Genomic DNA, 17,675 nt, shown 5'->3' with positions numbered 1-17,675 from the left:
ATATTGATTGAAGCTATACGTTGGATTGCAGAAATTGAGTTGCTAAATATAACAGCATTTTTGTGTTAATGCCTTGTTGATTGCTGCAATTTCTCCATCAAAATGAGGACGACTCCCTGTAGACAAATAAAAACTGAATAATTTGGAATATATTCCAGCCCCAGCAATAAATGCAATAATTTTCAATAAACATATTAATCGATTCTTGTTTCTAATGGTTTCAATACATACTATAAATAGTATTAAAATTGATGGAGTTCTTTGTGGACCATGAAATGAGTAGGCCAAGGTCCAAATTCTGGTTGAGTTTTTTCGGTATTTCCCTCCAACCCACTAAGAGCAAATGTTGGGTAACTTTTGGTACTGGACCTTGGATTTATTTCACTGGCATTATCACCTTCATTTCACTCAGACACTACATAGCCATTCTAGTTTATAAAGCATTGTAAAATAAACCAATTTAACAAAATTACATTTTGATTTTGTGTCCAACCAAATCCCTACTTGACTTAACTTCATGATCTAGCACTGATTAATAAGATAAGTTTCACCATTCCAGCTGTCACTATCAGACTGAAATAATAATTATTATGTAAGGGATGCAATGTGTTGTTGTTTTCTAATGCCAAGCGTTTGACAATAAAGTCATTTGACCTCTTCCACTCCAATATTTTTCAAAGATATTATTATCATGGACAGCCACTGAAGCACAGATTTTGAGGTGTTCCGAATCCATTTCTTGGTTTGAGTTGCACAATGGGTAGTTAGAGAACTGATACATTCCAATTCTATGCAGGTGGAATATATCAGTCCCCTAACTGCCCATTTTGTATGCAATGTATTTTTGGATGCATCCTCAGCCTGGTTGACAACTTGAAGTGTCTTCTCCACACAACCATCCATCACTCATAAAACTTGCAACACTGCATACGGGAATACCAAATGTACTCTAATATAAATGATCCCTAGTTTCCCAATGGCTTCTGCTGGACTTAATTTTTAAATGTACTTTGTTGATGAATTCACAGACAATACATGATTAACTATGGTTCTAGAATACATACAATTTCAAGTGTACTTACTTCTGCAAAATAGACTGATCCTCTTGGTGAAATTAAATTTGTATCCCTGTAGGCCATAACAGTCTAAATATTATATTATATTGTATTTACAAAGAACTATGTACAGAACTAATTTCTAGGGCTGAAGCTGAAGTATGGTAAACATTTGGAAATTTGTCATATACCACACAATTCGATATTATTTTAAACAAGCAGACTGTGGGTTAAAAGACTAAAACTGTGGCATTATTTTATGTAATGTACAACATAAAAAAATGACACAGCTTGTGTATTATTTTTGCTACGCGAATTTAAGACAAACCCCATTTTTCAAACTGAAAAAATGGAAGGAGAAAAACTCATTTTATATTTGGGTACAGTGGTCACAGAATATCTCCAAGTCTGACGGCCATTACAATACAGATTTCAATTCTTGGAAGTAGACTTGTGGGAGGAAGGGTCAAGTGTGGTGACATCAACATGAAAAATCCTTCACTGCTGAAATTAAAAATAACAACTGTCAGATTCTGGACTAGAGTAGCAACATAGAGAGTAATGTGTAGTCTACGTTTACTGTTTTAACATACATGCATAACAATCTGTGCTACAGTATTACTTTGTTCCTTCTTTCTCTGTGATGTAGGGTAGACTTGGAGATATCTTGCATCCGCTGTAAATATCCACAGTCAACATGAATTAAATTAGACAAAACTATGCACAGTCGTCAAGAAATGATTGAGCACTCTACACTGTTTTTCATTCAGCTCTTGTGAAGTTAGCTAAGCTCTTTACACACAAGATTACAGCTGGAATTCCCAACTCAACAATGACATGATTTTAACTTTCCACGTGTGCTCAATTTTGAAACCCAAGCAGGTATATACTGAATTTTTTGTAACATGTGCATTTTTTAACGTAAGGTGAGTAATTATATTAAAATTGTTGAATACACTACAATTTATGTATTTATTCCATGTATTTGTGATTAACAGTAGTAAGATTACGGAATAATTTCTATATATTTATGTTTATGGGTAAGTACTCTATTCAGGGTGCTCTGAGAATAACTGTATGAACTAATGTTTACATAATTTATTTATAATCATTACAATAATTCTTACAAGTAAATTAATTAAAACACTTATTACTGTATTCTGCAGAATTCTAAAAGTAAATAGAGCAGAGAATATTTAAAAAAAAAGAAGGAATATTGCATATGCTGCTCTTTTTACAATAATATGCCAGCCAAAATATTAAATTCTTTATCTTGTGATTCTGACTCAAATACTTCAGGCATCAAGAGAGTGCTAAATCATTTACTGACAAACTGGAAAAATATTCAAACCAATGAACTATAGACAGTCTACTGTTTCTTCGTATGAGTAAGTTAAAAAATAACAGCTATGAAACAAAATAAAATTGCACAAAATACAAGTATTTATTAGTGACTACAGGATTTTTTTCTTTTCTTTTTTACAAACTCAACAGCTAGTGAATTTTAACTGAACTGGTGAACTGGACAGTTGACATGTTCTTGGTAAGTCTTGATTTCACTCCAAATGGATGTAAAACCAAATAACAAAGTTGGCAGTTCTGAACTCAGGCAGTCTGTAAAAACAGTTGAACTTCACACGTCCATCCTAGCAGTCACACAACACACGACTTTAAAACACAATCCAATTCTCACAATCTCTGGATTAGTTCTCTCATCATCGCGATAATAAAATTTCATTTTGTTTTACTTTACTTTGTTAACATATGCGTCAAGTTCTGCGTCCAGTTCTTCAGCAGTTGGGACACTCCTCGGCTGTCCCCTGGGACCTCCCCTGCCTCCTCGACGCATACCTTCAAAAACAAATTAGCTACTCCGTCAAACTGCAAGAATAATTATGGTAAACATTTCTTAAATACTTTTCAGACCAACTACAGTACCATCAAGGAACAATAAGAACTATTTGCACGACTTTCTTTGTAAAAAAGATTAAAACTGGGAGCTCCATGTCATGGCATATCGTTGTTGATTTCACGAAACCACCTATGTGACAGTAATGGTACACAACATAATTTTTCAGGAGGAAGAAAAAAATAATTAAAAATCAATGCACCTACATAACAATATGAAGTAATTCGGTAGAAAACGTTGGCGAATATGACGAACAACATCGAGGATCAGTGTAGGCTTATTGATATTTAATTAATCTTTTCTTGCTTCTGAAAAATTATTTTGTGCGAGATCGTGCGTATTTGCTTGGTTTCCGCACAAAACCAATACGCGGTAAGTGTGAAATACCACATTCAGTATTCCCAACGTAACATACATAACAATTTCTCTCTTCTTACCGCTTAAGCGCCATATTCATTTTACTGCTTTAGGCTTTTAACATATTATTTTTAGAGATGTTTAACATAGTAATAATTATAAATTGGAAACTTACCACTGCAATTTCACCTAAATTGCACTGTTAATTATTGTTTTTAAATATTTGCAAAAATTAAGTAAACTCTACAACACCACAAAAGTTACTGCATTTGTAATGCAAGTAACATTAAGGAAGCCGTGAAAATATCAACAAGATTCCAGATGCCGATGTTATTACTGCAATATGTTATATAAATAATATTGTTAAAATATTAAAATGAAAAATAAATCATTACATAACCTTACCATTTGTTTTAAGTTCGCATTTATAGACTGGGGGGGGAAAAAAAGACAGACGTATATCACGGCCTGCTGGAATATAGTAAACACAGAAAACATTTTATAGCAACAATGTTGAAGATAGATATTTTAGTTTTTAAAAGTTGCCGTCATTGAACAGAAACCAAGATGGAGATTTCATTGCAACTAATTAGAAATTCCTCTTTCAGGTATGTAATAAATAATCTTCGCACAAAATAATGTACGATACACGAACGGTATGTTTGTTTTCATGTTCTCGGAAATTAAAAAAGCTCAACTACGTTTCGCTTTTTCAATCTTTTCCTCGAACATGAAAACATCAACATAACGCTCTTGTAACGCATATTACTATTCTGTACTGTCATATAGGAGGTTTCATAAAATCAACGACAATACAAAACAATGCTGGTTATAATGGTAAAAAAAATACAATGACATTTTGGCTCGCCACATCAGTACATCCTGTGGCTGTACTTGAGTTGCTGTGACAAAAGGTTGCTTGTAGCCAATGTCATCACATGCATGAAAAAGGTATTTATAATGTACGTAACAGAGGTGTATAAACTTAGAATTGGAAAATGAAATACACAAAGAGAAATAACTAATTAAAAATAATATTTTGAGAATTGAGTTTTGTCAAGAGCTTTCCAAATGCCTTTTTTCTCAGAGATAATATTTTTTGACTTGCTTGTAAACTGACAATATGCAATATAAAAGTTCACATACAGATTAAGAAGAATGTGAAACATATTTTGGTCCCACATTGCATATTATGTATGAGAGCAAACAAAACATGTATTTGCGTATAAATCCCATGTCTAGTGATGAGCACAGAAAGTAACTGATATTTGAAAGATATATCTGACATAGCTTGATTCCAAGTGTGTAATGAGAAGCTATGTGCATTTTACACAGCATTCTTCATTCTTTAAAGCACACTGTACTGTATTCAGAACAGAATTATTAAAGAATGTTTACGAAGTTTAATTCCTGACGATATTTCTGGATGTTTTAGCCACATTCATGTACAAATAAATACAAAGCAATTAACCACGTTATGTATTGTGTTAAGACAGTAAAAAGGAGTGGATAATCACCTCTTCCTCTGCCACCTCCAACTCTATTTTGCGTCCTGCCTTGTGAGTAACCACCAGACCCAATTCTTCCTCCTCTCAGGACTGCTGGAATCTCTGATGTGGCCATTTGAATGTTCATCGCCCTTCCTATGAACAAAACAAAAATAATATTCTGAAACTCTGCCGCATGAAGGTTGGTTGTCCCTGTACCCAAAGTCCACCATAATTAATATATGAAAGTGAGACTTGTGTTGTTTATTGCCTTCTTTTATTTTTTGTTGTGGCAATCGGTATTTGCAAATTTCACAAGCACTCCATTGGTTCAAGTAGGTCTAATACTTATTTTTCTACCCTAACTAACATTAAAAAAATTTACATTATTTTTATTACCGGTACTAAGTTGTTAGAAAAACGCCTATAAATTTCAATGGTAATCAACAGAACTATTCTCGTAAATAATGTCTGCAATCCCACTGCTTGAAACTATGGTACGGAAGAAAAAAAAAATGAATTGTATCATCAGCACATATATTGTCTGTGTAGTACATTTAGAATGGTGTCTTTGAGATATTACTAAAATTTAATGTATATCAAGGTAGGGTTTTCATATTAAGAAAATACGACAGCAGTTCAAAATAAGCAATATACCGCTATACAGCATTTAGGTTGCTGTGCAATTGGAAGATTAGATTCTACATAAAAGGACAACATATACAACTTTTTTTGTACGATCGCGTTTTTTGTGTATTTACAGCTTAGGCCTTGAAGTTAGAATTCCCACACAAACTTGTTGCTAAGGAAACTATTCTTCATACATAAAACTATACTGAAATAGACCCATTACAGTGCACTTATTCTTTATCATTAGTTTTGCGAAGGCTTTTGAATAATATTGCTCTAAATTTTCAATGCAAAATATGATCGTGCAAAAAATGTTATGCAATATACGTTTGTGAAATGCATTACGAAATCTCTATTTTGTAGAAAGCACTTCCCAACCTTGTACATTAATATACTATTCGAAGAGGATACACTCACTGGCACAAAAGTGAAAAACTTCACAATTTTTTTTTCAAAGTATTCATAAAACAAATGGCTGTATGTTTGTGAGTAGAAACATTTGAATTGTTAACTAAACGAATGTCAGTATATTACTGTGGTAACTAAAATGTTTTCGGTAGGTATGGTTACCAATAGCATAAAAAATAAGAGAATTGAAGTGTTTCGCTTTTTTGTACTGGCCATTGTAGTTTCTTCAATAAGATATTAAATGCAACAATACATCCACCACATTGCAGAGACTAACTGGTAACACAAAAGACTGATAAAACTTATAAATATCTACAACTACTACTAGAAACCAGAACTCCACATACTACTACTTGTTGTAAGACTGTACATACCATCAAGAGGCACTCCATTGTACTGTTTCATTGCTTTAATGGCATCAGATTTTCTTTCAAATATAACATCAGCTGATCCCAATGAACGACCTGATCTGTCATAGTGGACAGCTGCAGATTTCAGTGGTCCGAATTCTGCAAATAATTCCTGTAGGGAAGAATATTCTTATTAATACACAGCACAGGTATTTAATAGGCCTATATCTCTACATGTATTTATTCCTTCAATCGTTCCACATACTTATACATAACTCTGCAATATACTATACATTATTTTGACTTGGTGCATAAGACCCACAAGCCAATGTCTAAATTTGAAACACAATCAGCATACCCACTTATAATTTATTTTCTTGAACTATCACTAAAAAGATGCACAAAAGTGAAATCATTTATGATGCACCAATAAGAAGGCCGAGGTTGCGGGTTCGATCCAGGCCCAGGTCGATGACATTTAAATGTGCTTAAATGCAACAGGCTCATGTCACTAGATTTACGACATGTAAAAGACTCCTGTGGGACAAAATTCCAGCACATCGGCGATGCTGATTGATAAAGGTTAATGTCATCTATGATCTGATATCTTCTTCTGCCTCGAACACTTCTCCCACTCACCATTCCTTCCAATGCATTCTTCAGTAAGCAGTTTCTTCTCAGTCAGTGACCCAATGTTCCTGATCAGTTTCAGCATCATTCTTTCTTCACCCACTCTTTCCAACACAGCTTCATTTCTTATTCTGTCTGTCCATTTCACATGCTCCATTCTTCTCCATATCCACATTTCAAATACTTCTAGTTGTTTCTCTTCACTTCATCGTCCACATAAAGCACTTCACTAGTCTCTTCCTTACTTCTCTTTCAGAGATCCGCAGAAGATGCTCTGTTTTCTATTAAAAGCTTCTTTTGCCATTGCTATCCTCCTTTTCACTTCCTGGCAGCAGGTTAATGGCACAATGGTAGTATATATTGTGGTGAGGAAAGTTTTAGAAACCACGATAACCAGTAATATTGGCCTTCAATACAAATACTCACCTGAATGTCTGAGTCAGAAACACCAAAATCCAAGTTCGAAACAAGAAGTTTGGCAGGACCACTGGGAGAGCCTCCAATTCCAAATCCACCCATCCGACCCATTTTCTTTGTTCCAGAACCATCAAACATGTCATGTTGCCACTTGCTGTTGATGTCACCCTGAAATAAACACAATTTGATGTGCATAAGAAACAGTGACATTAAAATAATAACATGTATCAAATTCTACAACAATATACAGTAGAATCCCGATTATCCGTCACCCTATTAACCGATTGGCGGATTAACCGTCTGTCTTTCTCTCGTTTTTTTTTTGCTGCAGAAATATTGTGCTGCACATTGAATTAGCACGTTATTTTTTATAGACAGGGTTATTACAAGCCTTTTCCTTTACACAGTATGGTCTACTGTTCGAATTGTCGTTCTATATAACTTCTATATGAACATTTCATTTAATTTAATGTTTTGTACGGGTGTCAAAAGAAATGTCATTGTGCTAAGAATGAAAAAAACTGTAAATAATTGAATGGTTTGGGGAAAGAGAAGCTGCGGCTCATCTCGGATCATAATACGAGATTGGAGTGTATTTATTTTTATTTTAGTAGGTTATTTTACGACGCTTAATCAACATCTTAGGTTATTTAGCGCCTGAATGAGATGAAGGTGATAATGCCGGTGAAATGAGTCCGGGGTCCAGCACCGAAAGTTACCCAGCATTTGCTCATATGATTGGAATGTATAAAGTACATATATCTACAACACGAGACCTCCACTAAGTATATCTTTCCACAGACAGTCATTACAAGGAGTTCCCTTGCCCCTTAAAAACCCGTCGTTGATAACCAGACTTAAATTAGTCAACTTCTGATCCACTATCTAGCATGTTAAACACAACACCACGAAGAGAATTACAAGAATGTAAGATTATTATTAAATAAATTTACGGAAATATTTTATGGTACGGATTATCCGATTTTCGATTAACCGTTCAACCCACCCCCTTCATTACCACGGATAATAGAGGTTCTACTGTATTAGCAAAGTTCTGTTACAGGTAAAATTATCTGAAGACTGAATGGCAGACATTTCCTTATTGACAAGGACTATAGTGCATAAAATAGTTAAGCTGTAATTTCAGACACTTTTAATGACTATGGGCACTAAGTTCAGAGTTAATGCTTTATATTCATCTTCTGAAATGATATTCTCTTGGATTTATTATTAACATTCGGTTTTTGAAACACTGACATGAGTGAGATGAGACTGTAGACCAGAGAGGTAGCAAATACAGTGCTAACACAATATGGGAGAACAGAGCAATTCACTGCGATTCCTCATGCAAAATGTCTTCTGCTAGTGATAAATTGACAACATGGTCATAGATACAATATAGCAAAACTTATGTTGAACTGCATGAGTTATATTGCTTTGTGCACTAGCAACCAATTTATCTTAGTTTTTATTGCTATTACTCTTAAATTCTACCCAGAACTTCTGTAATACGTGTAATCAATATACGAAGTGTTCTGTAAAAAGTTGAGAGTAGGCAGTATGCACCAAAACAAGAAATAAAAGTTCTACAAGCATGAGTTATAAATTATTACCTTCTGAGAAATGAACAAAATGTTTACCCTCACTGTAGGAGCAGCATATCTTTCACTGTAAATTCTTTGGCAAGAAACAAATGAGGACACAGAATGCAGTCATTTGTCACTATGTATTGCACGGCATACCTTTGTTTGTGTTTGTATCAAGAGGATGCTTAAGCACACAACAGTATGTTGAAGTAATCTTACTACTGCAGTAGTATTACTGTACCATTGAGGTAAGTTGTAAAAAAAAAAAAAAACACACACACACAATATATATATATATGAGCTTGCTTGATGCCGTCCATTATTTTCCCATTCTTAAAAACTGTTGTGTGTTACAGGATAGCACACGAATAAATTATTTATTCGAAAAGCATAGTAAAATGTACCATAATTATGTCACATGTCATCTGCATACAACTCTAATATTTTCACGTTAATTCCCATAGAGGCGCTAACTTATATGGGCCCGAGCCCACCCAAAAATATTATTATTATTATTATTATTATTATTATTATTATTATTATTATTAGCACCATCTGTTATGATACGTGGTGAGTTGGTTATTGAAATCAATAAATAACAGATCTTTTAAAATGAGTAAGGATGCATTGTTGGTGTGCACATCATTTGTCTCTCCTGCCACTAATTCATACCATTTAAGAATCGTGTTGAAAAGTTGGATTTTGAAGATGTTTGTGACAAATTTGTAGGCGATATGTAGTCGGGAGAAACATTTGTGACATGCTATGCTACATAATAGTGAGATCACATACTATTATACATTTTTATTTTCGAAAGAAGTCAAGTTAAAAAAAGTTAACATAATTATAACATTCTATTTAAATATTATAACTGAGTAATTATGCGGAACAGCTAAGCACAAAATATTGCGGAGATTTTTTCTTGACAGTTACTACTATGGGAAAGGAATTTTTATTTGATGGTTGAAATTGATATTCACAGAAAAAAAAAATGTTATCTGTAAGCAGCACAAATGGAACTTACTATACTAATCACATACAGTACATTTAGGGTTGCCAACTTTTTTTATGAAAATACGGGAGACTAAGGAATCGACAAAATTTCACATAGAAAATAGACACATTATTTAGTTGTTACGAAAACCCAACTTTATTCTACACTTCGGCAATTAGGCTTAAATTAAGAGTATTGTGAGACAGATTTTGTCTCGCCTAATAAGTGAAGTCGACTGCAGTTTTCAGCTTTGATCTGGTTAAATGTGTCTTGCACATCTTACGAACATCTGTACAATTATTGCATGAGCATTTTTTTTCTCTCTCTCTCTCTTGTACGGAGGAGGGACTCGAAGGCTTACACTGCAGCTAGAACAAAACTAGTCAGTTTTTTCCAAATTTATAACATTAACACTGTTTGATTTTAAACGTGTGAGCAATAAAACTCATTTCTGGCAAGCATTACTTCCTATAAACACTGCACATTTTAATGCATCTCTTGAACAACAAAATTCATCATATGAATCATCATTATTCACGGCAAAATCAAATGTTCATGTACTAACGCATCAACTTCTGGTAAAATGTGATTACTGATTACAACAGTTGCGGGAATGGTACCTTAATTGCTATTGACCAAATGCAGGTAGCAGGAATGTACTTATGGTGGATAGCTGGGCATCGTTTAATAATGAACTAGTGCAAACAACAACTCCGACTGGGAAGTCAGTAGAAGTCCAATAAATTCCAAAAGGAACTACCGGTATGATTCAACCATTGGACGTATTCTTTTTCAGACAATACAAAACATACTGGAGAACTATTTCGAATTATGCAATCAAGGACGATCATTTTCATCCAAAACTTCATGACAGAGATACCAAATTATCACTCTGCATTCATTTCTCTACAATCAAAGTCACCGCAATTCAAAGAATGATTCGATATGCAGTTTATAAATCAGGATACATTGATCCCATTGAATGGTTTGAAGTGTGAAGCAGTACGCTTTTCACATACCAGAAGTTAACTTTTGCGACATTTGTGGAGGTTATTTCTACATCAGATGCTCATGGTGTACTGTAAAGTTCTGTTTTGATCACCTTATGAATGCTGGTGACTTCCACTTTGCCCACTGCACCATTTTTGTTCATTAAGACTGCTAAATCAGCAAATAAGTTCATATATATTTAAGTCTTTGAAGTTCACACTTCGAATTTGTACCTCCATTTCCCATGACCATTAGCAGCTAAAAGTTATATCAATAAACTCTACTAATGCATACTAAGTGTAAATTCTACTAATGCATACTAGCCTATGTGTCAGTATATGTTTCATTCTGAAAACGCACAGGCGAAATGGAGAGGTCTACTTTCTAAATTTATACATATAGCCTACATATATACCGGTAGGCCTACACCTTTTTTCAGAATAAATACTTTTAACTTAATCTGTTTTGCTTGTATTATTTTATTAGGTTATTTTACGACGCTGTATCAACATTTCAGGTTATTTAGCGTCTGAATGAGATCCATCACCGAAAGTTACCCAGCATTTGCTCGTATTGGGTTGAGGGAAAACCCCAGAAAAAACCTCAACCAGGTAACTTGCCCCGACCGGGATTCGAACCGAGGCCACCTGGTTTCGCGGCCAGACGCGCTGACCGTTACTCCACAGGTGTGGACTTTTGCTTGTAAACCGACGACATATTCAAAGGATAAATTAGGAGCAAAATAAACATCCCTTCCCTAGTAGTGTGAACCAGGCGCTGCCCAAAGTGGACTTAGACAAATTCACGCTACATTCCAGTGCACAGTAATTTTTTTGGGACAATATATAAGGCTTATCTTGGTATAATACACACAAAAAATAAAGTTGTAAAAAAAAATTACAAAATGAAGCACTTGGTATAAACAAAAAGCCAATCGAAACTGGCATATTCGAAGCATCTTATTTTACCAAAGTAAAATATAAAGGCATTCCCTTTACAGGCCATGAAGGTCCTTGGGGACATAGCGGCAGAGCTCCATGCTTTTTTCACCTCAGCACTAGAATGAAGTGGAGTGGTTGGCACCATGCTCTGACTGCCTTTCATTCCACAGAAAAATCTATACCCATTTGACAGAAGACTGAGTGAATCTCTTGACCGTCCCGTTACCACCTACGACTGAACTCGGGACTTTCCAGTTCGTAGCCAGTTCTTCTACCAAGCTATCCAGACGCCCCATTTTACCAAAACACTACTAAAAATATAGAATACTAAATTCTATAACTATCTTCTTCGGTGTCCATAATGACTAACTTACAATTTATTGTAGACTACCTACGTATTAAACCTATTTTGATTAGGCCTTACACACAAAATTCAGTGTTTCATATCAACTTTCCAATCAATTAAATTAGAACTTGCAATATCACAACATACCTATAGGCCTATATGAAATAAAACACACCACTGGATAGAATATTCTAGATCTTTTAAGATTAAACATTTTTCACATAAGTTATCACACTTATCCCGATTCACCTTATGCAAAACAATGTATTGTAATAATTCAATAGCCTATCTGTAAGTTCATACAGCCTACAATATTTACATCATATTGGAATGTAAAAAGAACGTACCGGTAATGAGAAACAGGTACCATACATAGTAACTAATATTGTCGATTTCGCAGTAGTCATAATTTGTAACCGTTGTGACGAAGATTAGGCCTACCCAAATCCAATTATCAGTTAAAACTCTTATGCCTTTTTAGTGCATTTAACTTAGAGTCTTAAATTTCAAGTAGGGGCATGCCCAAGTAGGTCTCGAGTGTGAATTCTCAACAAATCTTTTCCTCTTAAGCAAAAAGTTTTGAGTGGTAACTTTTCGTTAGGCATCGGAGCAATAAATATCTAGTTACAATTAATTCAAAAGATGGTCATGGATAGATCTTAAGTAGGCCTAATTCGAATATAGGTCTATGTACAAATCATCTAGACGCGTTTACCTGTCTCACATTGGTGCTACAACATTCTTCTGTACAAAATTTAGTCATTAGGTCATCGAATATTATCACTGAGCACTGTAGCTTTATGCTACATACGGAGTAAGTGAAATGGTATTCATTACTATGTTGTAAAAATGTTAAAAAAGTTTCAGTATCTTATGGCTGTCTAAATTCAATCCAAACAAACTTCAATAAAAACTTTCTAAAACGTGTGAAACCATCAACAGCACAAATTAGCCTAGGCCTAATTATTATCTTAACTGGGCACATAACCTACTACTGTAGCCTAAGTGTACAATTTAGTGTATCAACATCAACCTTCGAAAAGCAAAACTTACCCTCGAATAAGGTGTAGAACGTGAAATACTGCCTCGGCGAGGACTTCTAAGAGCACCAGAACTTCCTCGAGGACCACCTCTACCACCTCTGCGTGATATTCCAGTGCCTCTTTGTCCGCCTCTTCCTCTTCGACCGGCCCGTCCTGTAGTTTGTTTTGTTGATTTTATTATATCATCAAGACTCATTTCAATTTTGTCCACCATTTTAAGATGAATAATGAACACAGACAAATGGTGCGAAATCAACTAATGTTCAAAACATAAATCCCAGTGAAACCACCCCAGTATTTTCGTTCTCCGTTCCAACAAATGGCGGTAGCCCGCTTGCCATCTAAGGAATGCTGGGAACGAAACGAAATCAGTGTTACCAATATGGTGATTTTCTCATCAGATCTGGTGTTTTTGGGAAGTCATTTGGTGTCAAAAAATCTAATTCAGCGACATGTCGAAATTTTATTCTGGTGTTTTAAAAATGAGCCTAGTGATAACTCTGCGGTATTGGACGCACAAAATTAATACTTGATTTATTCTGGTTTTCATTTAATATTGAAGTCGTCTGATTAGTGTAACATGTTGCAAATCGGCGATGTATGCAATTGGGGGAGGGGGGGGGGGAAGGAACTGGCCACCCTACTCCATCATCTGGTTTAGTTGCCTTTTAAGTGGTAACATATTGGTATCAATTGTGAGGTTCAGACCTGTCTTCGGACAGCAACAATCTCAAATTTTGATTGGAAAAAGGTTGGCATCACTAGCATTTCAAAATAATGTGTAAAACATCTCCACGTGGGGAGTCCCCTCCCTACCAACATTCTATTCTAGGATTCTATCAATTCTCAGAATAGGAGTTACGAGGTCATGAGCATAGGAAAGACAGAAAGTAGAAACGAAGAGGTTCAGAAGTCAGTGCATCGTTATTCAGTTTCATTAGCAGTTCACTTTGTTAATCAATTGCCGGAACTTTTCTCTACACAACGGCCTTTTATACTTTTACGGTTATTTCATAAGCGAAGTACAATGTGGAGTTCAATGTTAATATTTGCGAAAATCCATTTATTGAGCTTGCTACACTTGTTTTATCATTTCTAACTCTTCTATACTCAAATACCGATGTTGAATGGATGATCAGTGTAGTGAATTTAACCAAATCTACATTGAGAATAGAATGAAAATTGAAACACTTCATGCTGTTACATACTTACTGTACATACAAACACAAATAAATGTTCTGTCCATGGACAGGTCTTTCACTGCAAACCCAGCATTCTCCAATCTTCCCTACTTCCTGCCTTCCTCTTAGTCTCCTCATATGATCCACATATCTTAATGTCGTCTATCATCTGATATCTTCTTCTGCCCCAGACTCTTCTCCTATTCACCATTCCTTCCAGTGTATCCTTCAGTAGGCAGTTTCTTCTCAGCCAGTGAACCAACCAATTCCTTTTTTCTCTTTCTGATCAGTTTCAGCATCATCCTTTCTTCATCCACTCTTTCCAACATAACTTCATTTCTTATTCTGTCTGTCCACTTCACACACACTCCATTCTTCTCCATATCCACATTTCAAATGCTTCTGTTTCTCTTCCCTTCGTTGTAATGTCCATGTTTCTGCCCTATACAATGCCATACTCCACACAAAGCACTTCACTAGTCTCTTCCTTAGTTCTTTTTCCAGAGGTCGCAGAAGGTTCTCCTTTCTCTATTAAAAGCTTTCTTTGGCGTTGACTTCCTGGCTGCAGCTCAAGTTATTGCTTATAGCATATCCCAAGTATTTGAAGCTGTTCCTTTGCTCTACTGCCTTATTTATAATTCGCATGTTTACCTTCTTTACTTTTCTTTCCATTACCACGATCTTCGTCTTGTTTGCATTTATCTTAATTCCATGCTGCTCACAGTTGTCATTTAGCTCTAATAGCATATCCCTTAGTATCAGCTCCTCTTCTGCTAACAACACCATATCATCAGCAAATCTTATGCACTTTATTCTTCTTCCTCCAACTTTTACCCCTCCCATGTTTTGAAAACAGTTCTTCACTAAATTCTCTAAGTACATGTTGAATTGAACAGGGTAGGTGATAAAGGGCATCCTTGTCATACTCCTCTCCCTATTTCACGTCCTTCAGACATTTCTTCTCCTATCCTGACTGTCACTCGTTGTTTCATATATAGGTTACTGAACAGCCTCCTGTCTTTCCAAACCACACTTATTTTCTTCAGAATGTCTATCAGTTTGTTCCAATCCATTCTGACAAATGCCTTTTCTAGGTATATATACACTTCTTTATTCAAAACTTCAGGAAAAGAAAAAAAAAACATATCATGGAGAAAACAAAGTAAATTTATTGAATGTTTATATTAAGCTGTAGAATAATTCCCTAGCCTATGTGTGTCACAATAGAAATATAAATTCAATGTTTCATACACAATTAAAAAATTATTTAGAAAAATTGATTTAATTACATGATATTTGAGTTATATTTATATGTAACATATATACCACCTACATTCAATGAAGAGATTGTTATAAATTATAACTTTTCTTATGATATAGCAAAATAAAAGCTAAGTAGACTAAAGTAGGGTAAAAAACACAGTCACTTATGAATCGTATTAAACTGAAACAGTGATATCACAAGACCGTGGATCCACACTTGTGGAGTAACAGTTAGCGCGTCTGACCATGAAATCAGGTGGCCCAGGTTCGAATTCTGATCAGGGCAACTTACCTGGTTGAGATTTTTTCCGGGGTTTTTCCTGAACCCATTATGAGCAAATGCTGGGCAACTATCAGTGTTGAACCCCAGACTCATTTCACCGGCATTATCACCATTTCATTCAGATGCTAAATAACCTGAAATGTTGATACAGTGTCATAAAATAATCCAGTAAAAAAAATCAAGGCCGTGGGATTGGCGGTAATCGGAAAGCAGCAGCTCGGCTGCTTGGTCAACCTCGCATGGTGCGGTGCAGTGCTGAAAGGCAAGAAGTCAATGACTTAATGCTTTCCTCATCTGTTCACGTTACCATTAGCAACAATTTCTTATACAAGGAGAAGGCTGACTTAACTCTTCTTTGCACCGATCAATAGGTCTTGCTTAAATAGTTCATAATGCTAAAAAAAAAAGAGAAAAATTTGACTTGATGCCTTTCAGCTTCGACTGATTCAATTTCTCTAGACGAGGATGTTGTCTTTGAAGAGGCGGAAGAAAAGGAAATGCTCTAAGCCTTAAGGTAGTACTATAATTTCTGAATAATGAGACGTAAGGAGTTAGGTTTGGAAACAAATCCAGAAAAAAACAAAGAGTATGATTGTCTGTCGTGACTAGAACATAATATTAAATGAAAATATAAAAAATGAAAATTTATCCTTTGAAAAGATTGAAAAATTAAAATACCTTGGAACAACAGTAACAAATATAAATAACACTCGAGAGGAAACTAACGCAAAATAAATACGGAAAATGCCTGCTATTATTCGGTTGAGAAGCTTTTGTCATCCAGTCTGCTTTCAAAAAAACTGAAAGTTAGAATTTATAAAACAGTTATATTACCAATTATTGTTCTGTATAGTTGTGAAACAAGGTGCTTAGGAAAATATTTTTGGGGCTAAGAGAGATGAAGTTACAGGAGAATGGAGAAAGTTACACAACACAGAACTGCACACATTGTATTCTTCACCTGACATAATTAGGAACATTAAATCCAGACGTTTGAGATGGGCAGGGCATGTAGCACATATGAGCGAATCCAGAAATGCATATAGAGTGTTAGTTGGGAGGCCGGAGGGAAAAAGACCTTTGGGGAGGCCGAGACGTAGATGGGAAGATAATATTAAAATAGATTTGAGGGAGGTGGGATATGATGATGGAAACTGAATTAATCTTGCTCAGGATAGGGACCAATGGCGGGCTTATGTGAGGGCGGCAATGAACCTCCGGGTTCCTTAAAAGCTAGTAAATAAGTAAGTATAGTTGTGAATTCTTACTTTGAGAGAGGAACAGAGCACAGGTTTTGGATGTTTGAGAATAAGGTGCTTAGGAAAATATTTGGGGTTAAAAGAATGAAGTTGCAGGATAATGGAGAAAGTTACACAACACAAAACTGCACACACTGTATTCTTCACTTAACATAATTAGGACCATGGAACATTAAATCCAGACGTCCTCTGTTTGCGGTTCTAGCTGATTTTTACATCTAATATCAGGCAGTACATCTCACTTGACAATATGTGTTAGAAGAAGAACAATTGTTTGTATGCATCTGAAGTGTGATTAGTGTAACATGTAGCTAATCGGTGATGTATGCAACGGAGGGAGAAAGGAACTGGCCACCCTACCCCATTGTCTTCTGGCCTAGTTGCCTCATAAGTGATGTCTTCTTGGTATCACATGTGATGTTCAAACCTGTCTTCGAGCAGTTGCCTGAATAACAATAATCCAGACATTTGAGATAAGCAGAGCATGTAGCACATCTAAGTGAATCCAGAAATGCATATAGTGTTAGTTGGAGGACCTGAGGAAAA

General features: G+C 35.3%; 1 protein-coding gene across 1 annotated transcript; it reads right to left on the bottom strand.

Annotated features, from left to right (window-relative positions):
- Window positions 1-2,475: 2,475 nt before the first annotated feature.
- Ref1 (RNA and export factor binding protein 1) lies at window positions 2,476-13,491 on the bottom strand. Its single transcript, XM_069812600.1, has 5 exons — window positions 13,154-13,491; window positions 7,253-7,411; window positions 6,221-6,368; window positions 4,839-4,964; window positions 2,476-2,906 (listed from the first exon to the last, which is right to left on the bottom strand). Exons 1-5 carry the CDS (start codon window positions 13,355-13,357, stop codon window positions 2,800-2,802), a joined length of 744 nt encoding a protein of 247 aa, XP_069668701.1. The 5' UTR covers window positions 13,358-13,491; the 3' UTR covers window positions 2,476-2,799.
- Window positions 13,492-17,675: the final 4,184 nt, after the last annotated feature.

Source organism: Periplaneta americana, chromosome 16 (assembly GCF_040183065.1).
Source record: "Periplaneta americana isolate PAMFEO1 chromosome 16, P.americana_PAMFEO1_priV1, whole genome shotgun sequence".
Lineage (NCBI taxonomy): Eukaryota > Metazoa > Arthropoda > Insecta > Blattodea > Blattidae > Periplaneta > Periplaneta americana.
Note: the sequence above shows the minus strand (reverse complement) of the source record. Positions and strands in the feature narration are given on the sequence as shown.

Bases quoted from the DNA above. Each gene is read 5' to 3' on its own strand.
- Ref1 (XM_069812600.1), bottom strand. From the start codon at position 13,357: ATGGTGGACAAAATTGAAATGAGTCTTGATGATATAATAAAATCAACA. The intron at 6,369-7,252 runs GTGAGTATTTGT...TCTTCCCTACAG, and splicing joins TTTCTGACTCAGACATTCAG to GAATTATTTGCAGAATTCGG. The intron at 4,965-6,220 runs GTATGTACAGTC...TTTTGTTCATAG, and splicing joins CAATGGAGTGCCTCTTGATG to GAAGGGCGATGAACATTCAA.